Source organism: Crocodylus porosus, unplaced genomic scaffold (assembly GCF_001723895.1).
Source record: "Crocodylus porosus isolate Cpor-Errol unplaced genomic scaffold, CroPor_comp1, whole genome shotgun sequence".
In the NCBI taxonomy this organism is placed as follows: Eukaryota; Metazoa; Chordata; order Crocodylia; family Crocodylidae; genus Crocodylus; species Crocodylus porosus.
In genome coordinates, this window is record NW_017728949.1 from 78,848,719 (window position 1) to 78,869,885 (window position 21,167).

At 43.5% G+C, this 21,167-nt stretch overlaps 1 protein-coding gene across 1 annotated transcript in view; it reads right to left on the reverse strand.

Annotated features, from left to right (window-relative positions):
- NEB (nebulin) overlaps positions 1-21,167 on the reverse strand; it is a 207,897-nt gene that overhangs the window by 162,889 nt on the left and 23,841 nt on the right. The window contains exons 18-29 of the mRNA XM_019553612.1: positions 20,804-20,908; positions 20,185-20,292; positions 19,987-20,100; positions 19,006-19,203; positions 15,779-15,886; positions 9,142-9,240; positions 7,517-7,621; positions 7,319-7,426; positions 6,404-6,715; positions 6,110-6,316; positions 1,350-1,454; positions 905-1,012 (exon numbers count right to left, since the gene is read on the reverse strand). Of these exons, the coding sequence (XP_019409157.1) occupies positions 905-1,012; positions 1,350-1,454; positions 6,110-6,316; positions 6,404-6,715; positions 7,319-7,426; positions 7,517-7,621; positions 9,142-9,240; positions 15,779-15,886; positions 19,006-19,203; positions 19,987-20,100; positions 20,185-20,292; positions 20,804-20,908 (1,677 nt within the window). The remainder of the gene's footprint in view (positions 1-904; positions 1,013-1,349; positions 1,455-6,109; positions 6,317-6,403; positions 6,716-7,318; positions 7,427-7,516; positions 7,622-9,141; positions 9,241-15,778; positions 15,887-19,005; positions 19,204-19,986; positions 20,101-20,184; positions 20,293-20,803; positions 20,909-21,167) is intronic.

The window sequence follows — 21,167 nt, forward strand, 5'->3', positions numbered from 1 at the left end:
CCTGCTGCTGTAGCTGTCAAGGTGGGAAGCCAGCGCTGCTCCCGCATCCCACTGCGCCCACAGACATTGTGCTAGGGGTGGTGAGTCATGGGCCCACTTGACGTTGCTGACGCAGTGTAGCTCCCCCCCCATTTCACCCCGTCCCTTCCTAGCTCTGCCCCTCCCATCCTCATTTGCATGCCTGCCCTGCCCTGCCCCAGTCCCTGCCGGCCATATGGGCTGCAGCAGGTCACAGTGCAGTGGACAGGTGGGCTCGGGGGGCGTGGATGTTGGCATGGAGGGATGCTGCGGCTGGGCCTGCACGACATGCTGCTGCCTGCTGCTGTAGCTGTCAAGGTGGGAAGCCAGCGCTGCTCCCGCATCCCACTGCGCCCACAGACATTGTGCTAGGGGTGGTGAGTCATGGGCCCCAGGGAGGGAGGGACCCCTGCCGCTTGGGCTTGGGTTTGGGCTGCCCCAAGGGAGAGGGAGCAGGCAGGTGTCCCTGTACATCTAGCACCCCCCTGTAGAGTCCCCACATGTTCCCCAGCTGCTGAGCCCAGGTGCGCAGGTGTGGGAGCATCCTTGAGGCCGCCCAGGTGGCAGGGAGGACACGGTGGGGTCAAGAGGCACCCCTTGGCCCCTGTGCCCCCAGGCTGTGGCCGGACTGGACAGGCCTTGTGAGCACTCGCTCCTGCCGGCCCACTGGGTGATAAAAAGTTCATGATCTGGCCCCACATTCAAAAAGGTTGGACACTTCTGCTCTAACTCATAGTGCTTTATGTAAAGCACTATGAGTTAGACGTGCAGGTCCCTGCTCTGTCAGCACACAGATTCACAATGTGGTACACAATTGGTAGTGGTACACAACGGTAGTTTTTTATTTAGGAATGACAAAAAAAAGTTATCTGAAACAGATACTTACATCACTAGCAATGTTTCGAGAACTCTTGGCTAGAGTAAATGGAATAGCATCACCTTTCACATTGGGCCCTTTGGCTATTAGGTCATAGTAGTCATGTTTATAATATGCCTAAACAAGAAGATTAAAAAATTGTCATATTCAGTAATATGGACTGCATGCTATTCACAGAGTTACTGCTAATCTAATTTGACAACTTATTTAGAATCTGTATAATATAGTACTACTATGCACATAAGTAATTCATGATTTCAGAGAATATATTCACATTAATTAAAGGAACTAAATTAGTTTGCAAACTCAAATGAATAAAACAGTATATCAATCAGAAGTCAAATAAACAACCTACATGATTTTAATTAGGACATACTATATAGCTCATATTACTCATCATCATACATATCACTGGCAACATGTAAGTTAATCATCTCCATCAAGAAGCACTTACATCACTGATATTGGCTGCATTGCATTTAGCCTGGATAAAATGTGGTACATCTGGCATCATGGTATATTTATGTTTGATCTTCTCTCCTGAGGATCTGTATAATTTCTGCAAAAGATGCAACACAGAAGTTAACTCTTCTTTTGAGTAAAGTGACCTCTAGAGTAAAGTGAGTTCATTTCATAATAAACAAAGGTCAAGTTAGGTTTCACAGCTATATATTGCTATCTATCTCATAAAATCAGTGACTGCACTTTTATGCACAGGTGCTGATCTTGTGAGCTATACTTGCCTACCTATATAAATATCATGCCAAAAATGCACCAAATAGATCTGGAAAAATGGCACATTAGTATTTCATCCATTCATACATGTCCATGAAAGAAAGAGTAAAACAAAAATTGACTTTGATTTAAATTTTAAGTTGAGACCTCAGATAGTATATGAATCCTTATGTGAAAAAAATCTTAATAGTATGTCTAGTGAAATGATCCAATATCTATCAAATGAAATTCACAAAGTCAAGTGCAAAGTCCTGCACTTAGGTTGGAATAACTGCATGCACAAAAACTGGGATATAATTGGTTAGGCTGTAGTACTGCAAAAAATTACAATGAACCATAAGCTGAATATGAGCAAATAGTGTGCTCTTGATGCAAAAAAACTAATAGTATACTAGGCTGCAAATCTACTGTACAGGTTTCCCTCACTTTACGTGGGTTCTGTATGTGCAAATTCACTCTTATATGATGACCCCTTTTATACCAAAAATTGTTATATGAGAGGTAAATTCACTCTTATGTGATCTGTGTGGTGGAAGCCTAAAGTCAACTGCTTTATGCAGTGCATTGTGGGAGTGACAAGCACCAAAATATAGGCTCCTGTGTGGATCATGCTCCTCACTCATTGTCTGAGACACATGTTTCTGTAGTTGCCATCCCCATTATGAAAGTGGCCTGTGTTTGTATGTACTGTCTGTTGTTGGTGAGTACCAAAATTGTCTCATAAAAGTGGTGGAAGTGGGTCTGGGAGTCAGTACAGTCGAGGTCTTGGAACGTATCCCTATTTATTATGCTGTAACGTGCATTCCCTTTATGCAAATTTGAGTTATGTGTCATTTTCCAGGAACACATGTACAGCATAAAGCAAGGGAAACCTGTATTTGGCACTGGTAAGATCTCATGTAGAGTACTGTGTCCAGTTCTGGACCTCACACTTCCATAAAGATGTGAACAGATTGGAACAATTGCAGAAAAGAATGATAAAAATGAAACATTACTTAACAAGAAAAGGCCAAAAGAGCAGGAGTTATTTAGTTTGCAGAAGAAAAGACTGAGAGGAGAATTAAAAAAGAGTCTTCACATGCCATATTTACTGGAATGTAAGACAAGGTTTTTCCCCCAGTCAGCATGGAGGAAAAGACCCTCATCTTATAATCACACACAAAGTGGAGGGAGAAGCAGGCAGCTGTTGTGGCTCTAACTGACCCTGAACTCAGATCAGGTCTAGAGTCAGACCCACAGCAGCCTCTGCCCCACCCCCTTCACATCCCCTCTACCTTCTGCACCTGCCTCCCCCCCTAGTCCTCTGCCTCCTCCTTACTATTAGCAACAACTCATTTCTGGCTCAGGCTGGGGTCTTGACTGGGCACAGAGCACATGGAAACTGTTTACCCTGCCTCGCCAGTCAGCATTGCTGACACTGCTGCATTGTCTGCCCAGCTGATCATCAGCACCAACACCACTGCATGGCCAGGCAAGGGCTGAGCTTCCAAATACTGTGTTCCAGGATGGAGCAGCTTAAACACCGCCTGACAGTAAGGCAGGGAAGAGGGAAGAAGCAGAAACTAGAGCGTTGGTGGGGAAGAGGTAGAGATTGGAGGGACACCCTGAGCTGCCCCAGGAAATGGGAGAAGAGGCATAGGCTGTGGGGAGGTGGGGGTACGGGAGAATGCAGGGGGGCAGGAAGGCTGCAGGGGGGAGAAGTGGGCAGAGCAGAGGACAAGGGTGACACCTGACACCTCCCCTTTTCCTGCTGTAGCAGTTGGGGTAGCGGATTCAAGACAATTCTCCAATACTTAGATTCAATATCTGGAAAATTATATCCAATTGATACATTTTCCCTACTTCTTATATTCAGGGTCATCTTATATTTGAGTAAATACAGTACATGAAGCCTGGCTCTAAAAAAGATGGAGAAACCAGGACTAGCTACAATGGTCTCCAATTGCGGCAGGGGAGACTTAGGCTGGAATACTGTGATGGTGGTTAAGCACTAGAACAGGCTACCTAGAGAGGTTGTGAAATCTTGACTCTTCAATGTTTTTAAGACCAGGCCAGACAGACAGTTGACTGGGATTGTTTAGTCAGAGATGATCCTCCCTTGAGCGTGGGACTGAACTAGTCTCTTTAAGCCCTGCTTTTCTATGACAGCTCTTTATGACACATACATTTCTATGACAACCCTGAAACAGGCAGGTCGGTCTTTTGACAATTACAAGGTATAGATTCATAAAAAGAAAACAGGAAGGTTACACTACAAATTTTATTTTCCTGAGTTTGGGATACCCGAGTAATCCAATATGGAAGAGTAAACTGTACAGTCACATTTAACCAATATTGTATGTAATAATAAAATGACTCCCTTCTGATTAATAATACGGTGGGCATACACTTTCTGTGAAGTCTGAATATGCATATAACCAATTTGGAAATTAAATCATATCAATGTTTTAGTAATAATAATGTGCAAAATCCTGAGCCAATATCAATCAACACAGCCCTTTTGAGTGAAACCCTAGGAATTTTAACTTGACTTCAGTGAAGACAAAATTTTATTCTGTGAGTTCATTGGAACTATAGGGCATTTATACATGTGCTTCAGGATGGAGGGGAGGGTACTTTAATTAGAGAGAGCCGGTCTAATAAAAGCACTCACAGTATCACATGTATGCAGCGTCCCACTCTTCAAAATGGCAGCTGGGGCACTTTCATTTGAGAAGCTTTAATAAAAGTGCTCCTGATGCATTTTGAAATGTGGGGACGCTGAATATACATGATGCGTAGGTTGCTGGAACATGCTAATTAGCACACACCAGCAGACTCAATTAATCAAGTCTGATCTGATGCATGCTAATTAGCACACATCAGAGCAGAGGTCTATTACATATATAGGTACTGTGGCAGCACACCTTTGGGCACTCGCCTCATTAAGTGCCAGAGGCAGGCATCCAGCAGGTGCCTGATTAGGGCAGCCATTTAAAGACCCAGTTTATATAGGGTGAGGCAGTAGTTTGTTGTCAGCAGCTGAGAGAGAAACATCAGCCAACTGAGCTATGGCTCAGGAACATCTGGGAGGTAATGGCAGGTGCTATGGTGATGGTTTGAAGGCTCCTGGTCCTGGGCATGACCAAAACTGCATCCTGCTGGGGCAGGGAGGCCTGGAGGGACTGCCAGTGGTGCAGCAGCTCTACTTAAATGCCAGGACCGATCATCTCCCTGGTGAAAGGTGGGTCGGGGTGAAAGGCAGGTCACAGCCCTCACCATCTGGTAGGTATACAGGAAATAGGGAGAGGCCCTAAGGGGTGTAGTATTAAGATAGAAGGCTCCAAGGGGTGTAGTGTGACACTGAGAGGCCCCAAGGGGCACAAAGTTATGCTGAGGGCCTGTGCAGAGTAGGGTGCAGCAGGGTGCCTGAAAGACTGCATGATCTGGGGTGCAAAGTAGGGCTGCAGAGGGTACCTTGGCAGGCTGCACCAGGGGCGTATTGAGTAGGGCTGCCATGGTGGCTTGAGGGGAGATACATGGGCCAGCCTCAAGTGTCTGTCTATCTGTCTGTCTGTCTGTGACCAGTTGCCCGGTGAGGGGCTAGGGCAAAAGCAGCCCAGCAAAGGCATAAGGTGCCACCATGTAGAATAGGGGAGCACGAGCAAACCAAAGTAACTGTGTGGCAGGGCTGGAGTGAAAGTAGCGAAGCCCAAAGGCCCAAAGGGGTCACTCAAGGGGAGTCACTCAATTCTGCTCTCACTAGACATCAGTATAAATTACTGACTAAGGTACTGGATTGTGTTCTATATCAGATTAGATGATCTCACCATAAAAGCCACATGTCTATAAAATAAAGATTTCATCCATTGCAGTCACTGGAAATGCAACAATATAAGAGACATCATGCATATGCATTGCATTTCTACTTACTCATACATGTTTAAATCAGATACACATTTATACCACAATTATGAATATTAAAACCTGCAAAAAAAACCCTTTTTTTCCTCCTTGGATGGAAGTATCCTTCCACAGATGTAATAACCACACACAGTGAATTATTTACTCTTGTAAAGCTACTTATAAGAAATCTATAAATGAGCTATGAACTAGCTTTCTGGTTCATGGGTAAAAGTATTAGTATGTACCTAAGGATTTTAAAAACTTGTGAAAGTCCATAAATAAAATGTCTATCAATTACAACTAAGAGCCAAAGGGTCAGAGTCAGTTCGTATTAACTATAACGGAGCTACACTGTTTTAAATTAGCTAAAGTTTGGCATAAACTAAAAGAAAGCAATAGCAATAGCAATAGCAAAATGAAGAAAAATAATAATGAAAGAAAGCTGGGTGAATAAAAAAGCAAAACAGAGAAAAATGAAGCTTGCAGATGACTGCTGTAGGTGTTAATTTCACTTAAATAATATTTAAATAGATTGCCTGGTTTTTTCCATAGATGTCTCCTTATTTTGTTCTGATTTCTCCCCAACCTACTTACATCATTGAGCTGACGTGTGTTCTGTTTAGCTTGGACCATAACTGGGTCATCCACCACACTGGTAAACTTGATAGAGTCTGGATGCTGGCGGTATTTCTTCTCGTTCAAAGCTTCTCCTGCTTTTTTAGCCTTTTCTACCTCAAGTGAGCCAATGGGGATCCAGCCAATGCCTTTCATCCAGCTGTTATAGTCTGCCTTGTAGGCATTCTGCAAAAAGAAACAAGCCAAAAGATCAGGTTGTTCTTTTTTGGTTGCTTGTGTGACACCTTTTATTCAAATCTGCTTGTTACTTACGTCACTCTGAATCGCCATCATGTTTTTCGTCAATTCTACGTTCATTGCATCAGGTAAGTAAGTATAATTGTGTATTGGTTGCTTGTAGTTAGTATTGCTGGCAATTTCCTGAGCCTTCTTGGCACCTACGACATTGAACATGTCTAATGGTGTGTTGTACTTTGTTTTAGTTTTTTCATAATCTTTCTTGTATTCCCGCATAGACTGTAACTTGGCAATGTTCATATAGTGAACCAGTTTGGGATCATCCTGGAGACTTTGGAAGCCAATAAGTCTGCCCTTAGCAAGTTCATAGCCTTTTTTATAGTGAACCTATTGGGGGACAATCAGAGGCAAAAAATCTAACAAAAATCTAGTTTAGTGAACATTATATAGAGCAATTTTGAAGCAACAGTGATCTTATAAAATGCTTTCTTACAAATGGTAAGCACTGGAAAAATTATAGCTATTTGATTAGAAGCAATCATAATAAAACTTAGCAAAAATTTCTGCATTTTCATTGCTGTACAAATATTAGCAAATTAATCTTCAGAACTCTTCTTTAAGGTATTTTATTAACATATTATTATCTCAATCTTACAGACAGAGTAGGAAGAGTTATGGAAAGTCTTCTGAACTCACTCAACTTCTTTTACTTCTTTAAGACCAGACCCCAAATTAGCACTGGGAGATTAAACTTAAAAACTCCCTTGATCATAATCAGTTTTTTCTAGAAAAAGACATAAAACTGACTCCACAACAATTAAAGGAGTCAATCAAATAACCCAATAAAGATTCATAAACATCTACTTCCAGAAAGAAAAGAACAGAATAAAAAAGAAAATAATATGCTTCTGACATAACCAATAGAATTGTAACTAATATTTAACTAAATCATCTGGATAGGTAAATATTAGCTGCTTCACATTTACTTACATCACTGGCAGCCTGCCTAGCAGCCTTGGCAGCCCGGATAGGTATAGCATCACTTCTTAGGTCATAACCTTTGGATTTTAATTCCTCCATGTCCATTTTGTAGTAATTCTGGAAGAAAAGATTATTTTAAAATGTCTGTCTTTATGAATCCTTAAAGTTGTAAGCATAGCTCCACTTCTTGCTCCAAGGTAAACTTACATCACTAATGTTGTAGGCATTAACTTTAGCCTGAATAAACTGAGGTATATCTGGAGGTAAGTGATACTTGTGAATAACTTCTTCACCTTTGGCTTTATACTTTATCTGCAATAGAGAATAATAAATAAGTTTGACAGTCTAATGTTTATATAAATTATAAATACTTAAAAGGTACTGAGCTCTATAGCTTAAATTAAATTGGGTAGGTAGGATAGACATCCGGCTGGGATATTATGATCCTAGCACTCGTTCCTGCCCAGGGCAGAGGGTCGGACTTGATGATCTGTTCAGGTCCCTTCAGACCCTAGAAACTATGAACTATGAACTAAGTGTTCAATGTAATTTCACGCAGAAACGTTCCAGATGAAATCCAAGGCCTTCTGAAATGAATGGCTAAACTCCCAACTATATCTATATTGTAAGGATTTGACTAAGGCTAGGGACAAAGATTACACATAAAGCAGTTTCAGTGATCAGAAACTGGTTCAAACATATAACAGAACAGAAGTTCAGTGTACATAAATCAGTTTCCAGATGGCTGAAACTGGTTTAAGATAAACGTGGTTGAATGTAATATCAGACTTAAATGACCTGAGTCAAACCAGTTTATGAAACTTCTGTCTCAGACCCCTTCCTGGTTCAAGTTAAAGCACAGTCCCCCAGCATCCCAGCATTTTGCAGCCCTGGGCTGGGCTGTGCTGTCTGCTCCAGCAGAGAAGGGTTTGGGCTAAGGGTGGGGGGAGAAAGGCAAACGCTGACTAGGGCCTGAGGCCAGAGAAGGGTCATTAAACTCCCTTCCCCTCGTTAAATCCCCCTCCCCTGAGTACAGAGCTGCCCTGCCCTGCTAAACTTACTGCTGGCTGTGACTGTGGACTACAAATCCCAGAGGCAAAAGGAAGCAGCAAGAGGAAGTGATCAGCTTCCCAGCAGAGTCCTAATGCTGTGATTCTAGACTGCATAACCTAGACCTTAGGGGACAACAGGAAGAGGAAGCGAACACACTGCCCATGGTGGCTACATGCCAGACAGCCGTGCTCTAGTGCCCCCCTGGCTTCTAGCTGAGCCACTGCAGGCATGTAGCTGCATTTTCTGAATCAAAAGTAATAGTCTGTCCAGTTGTTTCTCAGTTTAATCTCTGCAGTTTAGGCTAACCTGCAAAGACTGAATCAATTCAGCCTTGGGCTTTTTGACTGCCTGTACTTAGCCTAAGAGTGTATACAGAGATAGACATACAGACAGAGACCTGTAAACAGCCACTTTAGAAACTGAAAATGCCTGATTCCCTGACTGAAATAATCTATCAGGAACTCCGGGACAGTACATCTGCGCTTAATTTCATGGGCATTTTTTAAAGAAAAGCTGGACTGAATAAAAGGTGTTTTAGTGCATGAACAGATAAGTTAAAATTTAGCCCTGGTATAGGCACATGATTATAGGTGAAGGATGCTAAACCTGCCTGCCCCTGGCTGACTGTGCCTCCTGAACAAGGCAATTGTTTTGATTCATTTGAGTGTCTAGATAGAACAGCCTTCACCAATGAAAGTAGGGGCAGAATCAGTCCATAGTCCTATTACGAAGAGTGATGTTCGTTAAGCCATAAGTAAATAAGAAATATCACCACTTACATCACTTCTTTGGGCCTGGTTGATTTTAGCCTGAACCATAACAGGTTCATCTTCAATCTGTGTAAAATTAATAGTGTCTGGATGCTGGCGATACTTTTTCTGTTCAGAAAGACAAAAAAGCAACATAACATTTCCTTAATACCAGAAGTATTACCACTCCTGAGGTAAGCCTACACATGATAAGCACTGCTTGGCTTTGACTATACCTATAGCTCCAAGAACACGAGAGTCCAGGAGACTGATACAACAGCTGCAAAGTACATAAACCCCTTGTTACTGACATATCTGATTTTTCCTCCCTCAATTCTTATTCCTTTTGTTTTAGCAATGGGAGATACTTCATTTCTTTTATTTTAGCTTGTGACACTGTTGAATGTGTGAGCGCACAAGCATGAAGTTCATAAGCAAAGTCCGCACAGCGGAGTCACTGAAACAGAACATCACTCAGACCTGTATATAGCTAGGCTGCAGAGGAGTCACTGCGGGAACATTGCTCAGCCCATGTGTATAGTTTACAGATTGTTTAATGGAAGGGTATTTCTAAAAGTGAAGAGTAGATCATATACTGTTTTTTTATCGAATAAACTTCAGCAAGAGCCAAATGTCTGCTTCTTGGAAAGTTTTCCAAGATGTGTATTACAAGATCCAGTTTGGAAGAAAGAGAAATAATTCAAGGTACAGATGTAAGAACACTGAGGGCTGGGTAACTGTGGACTATCTTCCACTTACCACTGGGTAAGATAATTGTAATGGGGCTCAGCCCCATCACTGCAAGAAGAAGTGCACCTGAGCTGTCTCCAGCATAGGACAGCTTCTCTCCCCCTTCCTTAGACGGAGCTGTGCCATGGCCTCATGAACTGGCCAGAAGCCTGAACAGTGTCAGGTGAAATATTCCCAGGTGTGGGTAACTGGAAGCCCAGCAGCCCAGACAAAGCAGAAAGGCCCACTGCCACAGGCAAGGAGAGGGAAGCTGACAGGGAGGTTTTTCCCTCATCCGGCAACAGTCCTGCTGGAGTGCACCAGACCCATCATGTGGACAGCAAGCGGTGGAGTTTTATTGATTTAAAGTTTGATATTCGAGGATCCTGGTCAGGGAGCCCAGGGCCCTTAGGGAAGGCCCGGGGTCCAATAGCATGCCTCAGGTCAGCTGCTTGGGAAGGCTAGGATCCAGATCAGTGGATCTCTGGCTGACACTGCAGCTAGAGTAAAAAAAGTTGGAGGACCAACAGCACAGCTGACCCAACACACCTAACAGTGACCCTCAGGGACCATGGCCACATCAGCAGTCCACAGTTGGTGTCATGACTTGGATTTAAACAAAGGCTGCTGCAGACAAGGGGCTGCTAGGCCAAATCCTGGCCTCAGCCACAGAGCAGGTATTGCAGCTCCTGGTGCAGCAGCAGGCAGCAGCCGCTAAACAGACCAAGCAGCAAGAGGCCCACATGGCCGGCCTAGTGCAGCTGCAGGTAGACGCCACTGAGCAGCTGAGGTGAGTCAAGGAGAAGAGGAGCAGGTGAGCCATGGTGCAAACAGAGAACACTCTGGGAACACAGGGCAGGTACCTCAGAAGCCAGCCTAGCACCCTCAGGGATGCCCCAGATGACCCAGAGCTTTTCCTAGAGACATCAAGTGAATGGCTATGCAGGACCAATGGCCCCAGGCCACTTGGGCACCTTGGTTGGGATTGCTGCTTATGGGAGAGGTCCAAAAGGCCTATGGGGGGGATACCACTGGCTGATGCCACCAATTACAGTAAAGTGAAGGATGCTATCCTCCACTGGTTGGAGGTGGCCAAGGATCTGCATTATCAGAGGTTTCCTGGCAAGAAGGCCCCTGGGGCAGGGCGCCCCCAGCAGTTAGTGCATTTGCTCTAGGATGAGAAACAGTGGTGGTTGCTGCTGCAGGATAGTGATTCAAGAGAAATAACACAAATTATAGTTTTAGAGCAATTTATTTGGGACCTGGAAGAGGGTTTCACGGCCTGGGTCCAGCAACACCAACTCCAGTCAGTACAGGAGACCGTGAAGCTGGCAGAGGATTTTTTGGTGGCGGGGTGCAACCTTGCCCTAGAATGAGAGACAACGAACCTTGAACCTAAGAAAGCAAGGACCCTCCTCCTTGAAGCAAGACTGGGCTGCTGCCACCCTAGACCACTCCAGGTGGCCCTTGCTTCCTGTGTGGGCAGTTCAAACACTATGCCTGTACTTGTCCCCAAGGAGCTACAGGAGGATATTGGGGAACTGTCCAGGGAAAGGAGCCAGCCAAGAGACTAGAGTCCACCCCCATGGAAGAAATGGAGTGTGGGTTCGGTGATGGGCCATCTCCTGGGAAGACAGGCTACACAACAAAAGGCACCCACATTACAGTTGAGACCTGGCTGGAAGGTCAATGGGTGACCACCTGAGTCGACACTGGCTCCACATGGACCATTGTCTGGCAGGAGATGGTGCAGGATGCAAAGCACCGCCAAGCAGACCACATGGAAGCTGATCTGCTTCCATGGCAAGCCCCAGTCCTCCATGGCAAGCCCCTTCCTACGAAAGGGCTTGGGTGCAGTTAACGGTGGAAGGACACACCCCACCAACTGGTAGCATGTCTGGTCTGGTCAGGCACTTGGCACTCCTGGTGTTGTTAGGCCAGGACTGTCCCCACCTGCAGGAACTGTTGAGCACACTTGCTCAGCAAAAGGCAGTCTGGCATAAAGCCGGGGTAGAGGGGTTTTACGTGAGCCCCAGCCCAACATGCATTCTGGAAGACCATCCCAGATAGAGGAGACTGTAGACTGGCAACAAGAGCTGGAGACAGTTCACAGTCAAACAATTCCATGAAGATGGATTTAGGCAGGTGTATGAAGAAGGCATTATTTGGGTGGAAGAGGAGGTGGTGCAACCCAACCTGGTACAGACAATGCCCTGATTTGAGGTAAAAGGAGAGGTAGTGTATCAAGTAGACTGCAGGTGGGGCTAGGGAATGACGTCTCCCAACTCCAAAGAGGTACTGGAGGACCCTGTTAAGGGTCACTCATGACCTCCCCACCACGAGTCACTTGAGGGAGGATAAAACCTGGGAACATTTCTTAGCCAGGCTTTTTTTGGCCAAGGATCAGGCAGGAGATGGGGCAGTTTTACCAGTCCTGCCCAGAATGTCAACTAGCATACCCAAGACATCCCCTAAAGGCCCCTCTGGTTACCATGCCACTCATGGAAGAACTCTTTAGCAGGTGGCTGTAGACACCATGGGGTCTTTACTCATGTGGGGTAATGTGGGGTTTCAATATATTTTGGTCCTGGTGGATTATGCCACCTAATACCCAGAAGTAGTACCCATGAGAATGGTGACCTCAGGCATAGTTGCAGAGGAGATACTCAAGATCTTTACCAGCATGGGGCTCCCAAAGGAAATATTGACAGATCAAGGCAACAATTTTATAGCCCAGATGTTCAAAGAGGTCTGTGCTATGTTAAGAATCCAGCTACTTTGAACAACCATTTACCACCCTCAAACAGACAGGCTGCTGAAAGGTTCAACTGAACCCTTAAAAGTATGCTTAAGAAAGCTGCTGGACAAATGCACAGAGATGACATAAGCTACTGGGGTCTTTGATATTCACCTATCAAGAAGCCCCATAGAGTGCCACCAGGTTTTCACCCTTTGAGATATTGTTTGCCTACTATCCCTGAGGAATCCTAGATCTAAACAAAGGAGGCTGGGAACAACAGGAAGCGTCACCACATGAAGCCCAATAGCACACATGCTGGAGATGAGGGAAAGGCTAGAGAGGGCAAGACTTTGGCATGGGAAAATCTACAAATGGCCCAAGGTGAGCAGGCAGCTGGGTACAATCAACAGAAGTGTGAAAGCACCTCAGTGCAGGTAACTGGGTACTGACACTGTTTCCCAACAATACCTCCAAGTTAATGGCCTGGTGGGAAGGGCCATATGAGCTGATATGGCAGATGGGCCCAGTGGACTATGAATAAAACCCAGCAGGTATATCATATCGAACTCTTGAAGAGGCAGGTGGATAGGGAGGCCCTGTTTGTTGCTGCCAGCCTGGAGCCAGACAAATTTGGTCCAGGGGTACCTGAACAAGGCTCAGAAGGGCCTGTCCAGATGGGTGCAGGGCTGACACAGATGCAGCAGCAGCAAGCAGCCCAGCTGGTGCAACAAGTTAGAAAGATATTTTCAAACAGCCCAGAGAAAACATGATGGGTAGAACATCAAATTGAGTTCCCACTGGGAAAGACTGTACCAGTGGAGGAGTAGCAGTGGATCCCCCAGAAAATCCAAGGGGCTGTGCATAGGGAAATGGCTCAGATGCTAGCAGATGGGGTGGTGAGTAAATCTAGAAGTGCCTGGCAAAACTCACCATCATGGTCCCAAAAAAAGGATGTGACTATAAGGCTTTGCACTGATTTTAAGAAAGTTAACAGCTTAGCATGCTTTGACGCTTACTGCATGCCTTGAGTGGAGCACCTACTGGAGCAGATGTGAGGGGCACATTTTATCCAAGCATAGCCAAGGGGTACTGGCAAATACCCCTGGAATCAAGTGTCCAGGAGAAGACCGTCTTTGCCACCACGTGGCGGCTTTACAAGTTTGTTCGGATGCGGTTTGGCCTGCACGGAGCAGCAACAGCATTCCAGCACCTAGTGGATAATGTACTGACACTTCATTGGGGACATGCCTCTGCATATATTGATGATGTGGTAGTGTACTCAGAAACCTGGGAAGACGACCTACAGCATCTGATGGCAGTACTAGAAGAAGCCAAGAGTGTGGTACTGTCTCAGCTGGGGGACAAAGGGGAACATCCAGTGGCATATATTAGTAGAAAACTACAGCCCCAGGAACAGGGGTACACCACCATACGAAGGAGTGTTTGGCCATGAAATAGACTATTGACAGCTTCCACTATTATTTGATAGGGCGGAAGTTTACAGTAATAACAGACTATGCACCATTTTAGTGGCTGAAAAAGGCCAAGCTAGATACCCCTGCCAGTTGTTACAAGGGAGTTTAAGGCTACAAGGTTGCAATTTTTCTATAGAATACTTCCTGAGATGATGGAACCACAATGCAGACTTCTTGCGGAAGAGCGAGGACGAGGATCCACCAGCTTTGCAAATACCTGAGCCACAAGCTAGTGGGGAGGTAACAGGGCCCAGCCTCATCACTGCAGAAGGAAGTGCACCCAAGCCATCTCTGGCACAGAACAGCTTCCCCCAACTGCCCTCAGACACAGCCACGCCATGGATGCATGGACCAGCTGGACAGCCACACTGCAGGTGCATTGGCAATTACCACCCCAACTAGGAAGATGTCTCCAGCTGTGGGCAATTGGGAGCCTGACAGCCAAGACAGGGCAGAAGAGCCTGTTTCCACAGGTGCAGGGAGCTAAAAGCAGCCAGCAGTGGTTGTATAAGAGAGGCAGTTGTACAAGGCAGAAGTTAGCTGGGTGTTTTTTCCTGCATGTGGCAACAGCTCTGCAGCCTGCCCATGCCCAAACCTGGGCTGCTGGGCTGCACCGGACACACTATGTGGACAGTGGACAGTGGAGACTGTGTACCATGAACACAGATAAGTGCAACCTTATGTATTAAAGTTTTATTGATTTAAGTTTGATATTCAAGGACCCCAAGCAGGGAGCCCAGGCCCCTGAGGGAAGGCCTGGGGTCCAATAGCGTGCCTCAGGTCAGCCGTCTGAGAAGGCTAGGGTCCAGATTAGTGGACCTTCCCTGCAGCTGAAGTAAAAAGGGTTAGAGGACCAGTGTCACATCTGATCCAACACACCTAGCAGCACCTCTCAGGGACCCTTCTGCAGTCCATAATCATGTATACAAGAAGCTGTTGCAGAGCAGCTGATTATATAATAAAGCCCTACCTGTTTTCATCTCTCATTAAATCATGCATATACCTAAACCCCTAGCCTGTATGTCCATGTCATTGAACTATAAGCATGAGTGAAATTCAGGGGGTAAGATTTACTTGCCCTTGAGATGGTGATCTCAGAGATGAGGTAACTGGGTGTTAATGTTAAATTATTAACCTTCATGTTAGTCCCAAATGATAAACAATTTCATTTAATCAAGTCTAATTGGCTTTGTAAGCAAATGAACCTTGAAACCTTTTAGGGACTTACTAAGATTTGATCATCAGTTATTCTCATTTGCTGTAACTGATTTGATTCCAATCCAATACTATTAATTTAATTTTGATTTATATTTTTTGAGTTTAATAATGTGGACCCAAATTCTCCAATGTCTTTAAGCACCAAATATCAATTATTTCAATGAAACCTAAAAGCCTTTTCAAGACATGAACTATGTTTCCTTACTTAATTTGATCTTTGCTTATTTGTGGCTTTAATAACATTCATAAAATCAATATTACGCAGCATTTCTTCCAAAAAGAATAATTGTGAATCTAAGTAAATAAGATGGCTAATTGCCTACCCTTTAAATTAACACTGTATATTCACTGCATACAGAACTTCATCCTAAGAGGAATTCCCATTAGCAGCATTGATTGGCATTGGGTATTTCACATGCAGAAGAGCAGGATGCTATACTGTATGAAGAGTACTATTTTGCTTTAATATTCTTCTAGTGGCTCATAACTGGTATATCAATTTTACCTCACTGAGAATGTCTGAAGCTCTCTTAGCCTTCTCCGTTTCCAGTGACCCTAATGACACCCAGCCACAACCTTTCATCCAGTTATTGTAATCAGATTTATATTCATTCTAAAAAGAGAGAGAAAAATGAAGAGTTAAATGGAAGGAGAAAGATTCCATTTGTCTGAGTTACCCATCTGCAAGTGAACTTAAAAATGTTAATTTCCATATGAACAAAACTGGCATTTTGTAAATGGCAGAGGAAAGAAGAAAATACCCAGTTGTAAAAAGGAAAGACCTATCAATCTCTACATTTCCAAAGGTTGCTTCTCTTGTGCTATAAAGTTATTTATCTATCTTCCCTCAAATACACTCATTGTGTACACTCTCCAGTTAACAGAAACACGTTAAGTGATACATTCAAGAGATTTCATAATATTCATATTTTAAAATATGGGCATACTGTTAGGTTTAGACATTGCGTTTTTAAAAAAATGTTAGTAAGTTATCTGAATAGCAGTGTATCACCAATATTTCATTCATATCATGAATTATAATTTCTCACAAATTCCTTCAATCAGAGCAGTTACAATATGGAACTGTAGTCTCCACTGATTTTGTCAATGAAGCTTCTAAATTACCAAAACAAATGTGATCTGGCTTACGGAGCTCAAACGTTTCCTCAGGTGGTTCTGTGAAACATATAAATCCTTGAACCAAATATTAAGTTGATACAGCATATGTTATCCACTAGGTATATCAGGAGGCTTTTAACTTACTTGGACTAGGAAATGTTTAGCTTATAGAGGTTACACATTCTGTCAAGTAATCAGGAAGGTTGCAATATTCCTTAGACAACACCAATTTACAGCTTTTCAGTTTCTTGAAAAATGGTAATTTTCATTATGGAACTTGAAAGTTCCATAGAACAAATAAAAAGTATTGAAAAATCTACTGAGGCCTCTTTATGTTCTCAGCATTGAAATTTCTGTAGGAAATAAGTTACACTATTTACAAGTGGTGTTAAAATACACTGAAGTGTTGGTTGTTAATAAAAACTAATTAAAAAAATAATCACGGTTTCTGGACCAAGACATTTTGTTACTTTAACAACTAAACTGGGGTTCTAATATGAAAAAAAATCTCTCTCACAGTCCCTTATACCATGTCCAGTTATCTCATTAAAACACTTCCCAGTGCACGTCTACATGTGTGCTCCCATTGGGGAGCCCGACAAACTTGAGCCCGACAGGAGCAGCCCAGTCCAGGCTCCCTGGCTGCTCCTATCCTGCTCGGGCCCCCCTTCAGAAGCCATGGGGAGCTCCAGGCTCCCCTGGGTGCTAGTCCTGGGCTGGCAGGGGGCATGAGGGCTTAGTCCTGAGCTCCAGAGGGTGAGGGAGAGCTGTCTTGGCTCAGAGGACATCTCCATCCCACATCCAGGGGGAGACTGGGCTGGCCCCAGGCTGGGGGGAGGATGGGGGAAAAGTCCTGGCTGCCCAGCAGCTGCCTCCCAGCCATGAAGATACCAGGTCCACAAAAGTATATTTGTATTTTAAAACCCTCTGATGCTTCACACAGGTCAAGATGCTCCTAGAGAAACCTGTCCTGCAAGCCCAGGGGAGTCTAACCAAAGCATCACAATAAATGACTCCAGCATTGTACTTTGAATGTTTGAAAAAATGCATATTAAGATGCCTTCTCTGCCTGAGCTGTGTTTCCTGACAATGTCACCAGCAAATCATCTGTGTATATTCATACAGAAAATAACTTGATTTAGACACAGTGAGTGCATCTTCACAAGACACTATACTGCACCTCAGACTAATCTAATGCATAGTAAAGTGTAACCATCTACACATGGACAGCTATTACTATGCAGTATCTTAGTCTAATGTGCAATATTCAGTTACAGGTACTAGAAAAAGAGCACATTAACTAATGTGCCGTACTGCACATGTAGCTTAGGCAGCAGGAGGCCACAAGGGGTGGGGACAGCTGTCCCAGCTGGGTGGGACACTGCCTGCCAGACACATGGAGATCGGGATCTGTCCTGATCTCCACATGGCTGGGAGAGCTGTCCTGGCTGCCAGACAGCTGCCTCCCAGACATGGAGATCGGGACTGGGATAGCTTTCCCAGCCCCAGTTCTCTTGATCGCCACGTGGCTGGGAGGCAGCTGCCCAGTAGCCGGGACAGCTCTCTCAGTCGTGTGGAGATCTTGTAAGTTTCCTTTTTTTGTGTTTTTTCTCATTGAAGAGTTCTCTGCTAAGCCAAGCTGGTCTTCCTGCACGTTCAGACAGTTGCTGGTCTTCCTGCACATTGGAACAGTTCATTCCTGTACGCTAAATAAGGCTTCTTTAAAGTACAACCAGCTCTCCTGGACTCCTTTCCCCCTCAGACTGGCCTCCCAGGGCATCTTGCCCATCAGTTACTGAGTTTAAGTCTGCTTTTCTGAAGTCCAGGGTCTTTACTCTGCTGCTTCCTTCCTTCCTTTCCTCAGGATCATGAATTTAATCATCTTGTGGTCACTGCTGCTCTCCTGCATCCCCCAACAATTATTCCCTGTTTGTGAGCAACAGGTCGAGAAGAGCATGACCCCTAGTTGGCCTTTCCAAGACTTGCACAAGGAAGTTGGCTCCAACATGCTCCAAAAACTTCCTGTATTGCTTGTACACTGCTGTATAGCCCTCCTAGCAGATGTCAGGGTGATTGAAGTCCCCCCCATGAGAACCAGGGCCTATGATAGGGAAAATTCTGTTAGCTGTTTGAAGACAGCCTCATCCTCCTGGCCTCATGGTCTATAGCAGCCACACACCATGACATCACCCCATTGTTCTCCCCTCTGAACCTAATCCAGAGACTTTCAACAGGCCCATACCCAGTTTCATACTGTACATCTGAACAATAATACAGCTCTTTCACATAAAGACCAACTCCTCCTCCTTTTCTCCCCTGGTTCTCCTTCCTGACCAGTTTATACCCATCCATGACAATGCTCCTGTCATGCAAGCTAGGCCACCAAATCTCTGTTACTCCAATCGTATCATAGTCTCATGACGACCATGCAAGGACTTAAAATTCTTCCTGCTTGTTTTGATTGCTTGCTTGGTAAAACACCACTGCACATAATTTTTAAGTGTATATTTAGGATAATCCTTTTGACATATTTGAAGCCTTAAACTTCTCTGCACTAGTTACACTGACAAAACCAGGCAGTACTGCCATGCATGCAAAACCATAACTACTTACATCACTCTGCAGAGCATAGGACTTCTTTGCAAGCTCCATATTAACACTGTCAGGAGGATAAGAGTAGTCGTGGAGGAAATGCTTGTAATCCACATCACTGGCAATAGCCTGAGCTTTCTTAGCCTGAGCAACTGGAATCATGTCCAGGGGTGCTGTATATCTGGTCTTTGACAATTCATAGCCCATTTTGTATTCACGCTGTAAAAAGGAATTCAATAAATACATTTTGCTACTGGATTAACACACAAAACATTTCAGAAAAACAGATGTTCTTTTCAGTAGAATATTTTTCCTGACAACATATTTTACATATTTCAAGTATCTACTAATTCCCCAAGATGGCATTAGTCATATTTTAAAAAGACATACGTTTAAGGTATAGACCATTACTTTTTTAAAATTTCCTTAGAAAAGAAACTGCAATTCATCCAGTATTATTAAGCCATGTTTTGAAAATAGTTTATGGGCTACCTGCAAATATAATGTGTCCTACCACAATGTATTAGCAATGTGTCAGTAGGATTTAAGCCTCCAGTGTACAACACTGACTCAGTGAAAGAAATAACTTCATCCGCTGGCAGCAGTACTGATCTGACATTTTTTTATGTGCACTACCTATTGAACCAGCACCTAACACATATCTTATTAATATGTTACATAAACTAGCTAATAGCTTGATAATGTATAAAGTAACTGGGTTAAGGATAGGGTGCGCCACTTAGAAGATCCTCAGAGGGGATATGTAGTTGGAAGGGAAAATCAATGCTAGGATGCAAGGGACCATAACAAACCATGTGCCAAATAAAGGCTCTGCACAAATAGATGGTGTACCAGGAGGGCTGGAAACAGCCCACTCTCTTACTACTTAGACATTTTCTGGTTAGAATCTAAGATGGTAATATCACTGTTTCAGTCATGTCTATAAAGGACTAAGCATGAACTTAAAAATAAATAAATAGGAGATTGTCATAAAGGACTTACATCACTCTGCTGTTTGGCCACTTTCACAGAATGTAACATCTTGGGATCATCATGAATGCTCAAAGCTCCAACCATTTTTCCTTTATTCTTTTCATAGTCTTTCTTATATGCCACCTGCATAGCAAGAGCATACATGTAAAACTATGGCCCATGATCTAACCTAAATTTAGAATGATTATTTTCCTATTCCATACTTACATCGCTTGCAATTTTACTGTGAGCTTTAGCAGCAAGAAGTGGAATCGCATCAACTTTTATTTCAAATTGCTTAGATTTAGCCTTTTCCCAGTCATACTTATAGCAGTTCTGGTGAAAGAAAAATTAATGACATATGACGTCAAATACTGATGTTTTAATTAAAAGATAAAAAACCCATTGTCCCCATCTCATGTAACAAGTTAACACACCAACTATTTAGATAATTAATGCAATTTATGATTTAAAACTTTTCAATCGCTATTCCTACATATACAAGAATCACTGAACCTAGTTCAATCACACAAAGAGTCTTTGAAGTAGCTGCAAAGATCCAGCTTAGACCTCCTCCAACTCCAGCTTAGGCCCCTTATACACCTGAGCAACATAAAAAAGACTTCATGTTAATAAGAATCTCAGTATTTTTACAAGGAATCCTGTATATTACTAATATATATTATAATGTTATCTACCAGTGCATCCAGCAGTACATCTATACCTGTGCCTGGAGCTTGTTCATATATCCTACATTTGTTCTTGTCATTAATAATCCAGAAGCAAACAAAAGTTTTGTTATGAATGTGTCCAGACATCTACAGAAAAGTGTAAAATGAATACTTACATCACTCAGGTTATATGCATTGACTCTGGACTGGAGGAAAAAAGGAGCATCTGGTGGTATAGAACATTTGAATTTCTCTTCTTCATGTTTAGCTTTATAATTCAACTGAAAAACATCATCAGAAATATTTTTGTAGGAAATGTACAGCTCATGGGACAGCAGTTAAAAGTGAGAATAAAAGTGAACAAGATATACTTTTTTCAGTTTTACAAATATTCTGTTTTTCCTGTCTCTTGCTTATTTGAATTTGAGGTATACCTTAACTCTATCAGAAGCTGTATGTATCAGGTAGTATAAACCAGTATAGTGTCCTTGACTTCAATGAAGCTATTTCAATTTGCACCAGTCAGGAATCTAGCTCACT